Source organism: Austrofundulus limnaeus, unplaced genomic scaffold, assembly GCF_001266775.1.
Source record: "Austrofundulus limnaeus strain Quisiro unplaced genomic scaffold, Austrofundulus_limnaeus-1.0 Scaffold796, whole genome shotgun sequence".
In the NCBI taxonomy this organism is placed as follows: Eukaryota; Metazoa; Chordata; class Actinopteri; order Cyprinodontiformes; family Rivulidae; genus Austrofundulus; species Austrofundulus limnaeus.
In genome coordinates, this window is record NW_013953198.1 from 45,085 (window position 1) to 47,315 (window position 2,231).

The 2,231-nt window shown below is 36.4% G+C and overlaps 1 protein-coding gene across 2 annotated transcripts in view; it reads left to right on the forward strand.

Annotated features, from left to right (window-relative positions):
* The window catches only part of LOC106532581 (calsyntenin-2), a 119,477-nt gene that overhangs the window by 37,916 nt on the left and 79,330 nt on the right, over window positions 1-2,231 (forward strand). For both annotated transcript variants that reach the window (XM_014028678.1, XM_014028679.1), the window contains exon 5: window positions 1,963-2,112. In XM_014028678.1, the coding sequence (XP_013884132.1) occupies window positions 1,963-2,112 (150 nt within the window). The remainder of the gene's footprint in view (window positions 1-1,962; window positions 2,113-2,231) is intronic.

A 2,231-nucleotide genomic window follows, 5' to 3' on the forward strand; every position in this document is an offset into this window, starting at 1 on the left:
AGCCTGAGTGGTCTGTTGACTGACTGTTGTATTTGTTCAAATAATTGTTATGGACAAGTTAAAATATTTAAAAAAAATGTTTGTCATAATCATGTCTTGTGGATTATTTGGCAGGAATTTTACTTTTAAACTGTAAGTGTATTTAATTTAGTTATAATGCAAATACAATACAAATTAAACCAAGATTTAGAATAATTATAATTTTGATCCATATGATAATGTGTGACTGGGCCTCGTGTCACTTTATGTGGAACAAATTGGGCCCCGAAGTCAAAAAGGTTAAGAACCACTGCCTTAGGCATTACTTTTTTGTTTTCAAAGAAATATTTTCTACTCTAGTTTTCCACGTAATAGCAAAAAGACAACTAGATAATTATATATATAATACCGACCTAGTACATTTTCAGGCCTTATACTTAATTTATTGTGAATTGTGTCAAATCTACTTCATACTGTACAGAGCATTTATAATTACTCCCTAAAACAAAGTAAAATAAAGAATGAAATCAAAAATAAATAAAGAATAAAGGGCCCTTTCAATCAGGGGAAATCTAGATTGTGTGTACATCCAGCTAAAGCAGTCACTGGTCTATCTGTCGAGTTTTGTTAAACACGACCAAAGGAAATGCTGTGAATAATCAATATCGTCTTTGCTTCTCAAAGGGTCTAAACTTTTCACAGCATTTTTGAAGCTGTTACGATAACATTCCAACACTAATTGGTATTTTTGCAGTACCTCTAGGTGGCGCAGTGGGGAATTTCAGACATTGTCATAAGGCAATGTTCAGGAATTGATGCCAATGTATTTTGGAATTTTTCAAATTCAAAGAATTTACAGTGTTGCTACAAATTTGAAGTTCACGCGTTCAAATTTGAGGACACAATAGTGTTTGGCATGAGATGTGAGAATCGCCAAAATTTGTGATTTTTTTTAATTTGGCATTTCATTCAAAATGGTTGACTGATAAAAAAAATTATGATAATAATCAGGTCAACAACAATAGGCCATCCCACAGCTTTACAGCATTCAGGCCCTAAATATATTAGTGTGAGATAAGGGCAAAAATAAATGAGTAAAAAGAGGACATGTTTATTAATTTTCACTGGCAATAAAAGGCTAGCAGGGTGCTGAGGGGAATAATTCAAGTCAGTGTCTTAGCAAAAAGACTTTTCCAATCACCAAACAGCTGACAAATGATTAAATCAGCTTAGGAAGCGTGTTTCAACTACAGTATTCATCAGTAGAATACAGCTAGTCACATCCTACAAATAGACTTTTTCACCTCTTTCGTTTCTTGTTTTTTTTGTTTTTTTTTGTTCTCACTGTCATGCAACTTTTTAATGGCCTGGGATTCCCTACCCGACCCACCAACTTGTGTTTGTTGTGTTGCGTTTTATTATTCTGTTGTATTTTGAAATGTTTGTTAGTCAAACAAGCTATTTGCCATTTGAATTTCCTCTTGGTGAAAAAAATAAAGTATGTATTTGTAATGGAAATATTCCACTAAGCAGAAACACGAGAATGAAACAAAGTGAACTAGCGTGGTTTGGTCGTCAAATGATTAAATAAAAGTTGCATATGCGAGAGAGGTGAGTGAGAACCGGCAGACGTGAATCAGAGCATCTGTCAAGTTCTCACTAAAGCAGAAACAGGAAACAGACAGTTATAAACATCCGGTGGAGTTCGTAGGCAGCCAATAAGAGCGTGCCAAATAGTAGAAAGATATATGAATGACCAATCAAAGAATTACAAGTTACATAGTCAAAATGAAATGGGAACAAGGTTGCAGACATACATCTTTAAGAATCATGAGAACAGATTACACAATGTGGCAGTTATCAAAGAGATACAGAACAGAGCATGTCAAGGTAATATGAACTTAGCAGTAAGGGAGGTTATATATTCCACCACAGTGTTAATTGATCAAAACAATTTGACGTTGACCTTTTTGTCCCCACCAGGTAACATCAGGAACACAGAGAAGCTGAGCAACGACCACCAGCAGCAGTACGAGATCCAGGTGACAGCCTGGGATTGTGGCCAAAAGAGAGCCTTGCACAGCGTGCCTGTACACATTGATGTCAAGCCTGTCTGCAAACCTGGCTGGCAAGGTTGGTCTTCATTGTGTGTGTGTGTGTGTGTGTGTGTGTTTGTGTGTGTGTGTGTGTTTGTGTGTGTGTGTGTGTGTGTGTGTGTGTGTGTGTGTGCGGGTGGGTGTGTGTGTGTGTGT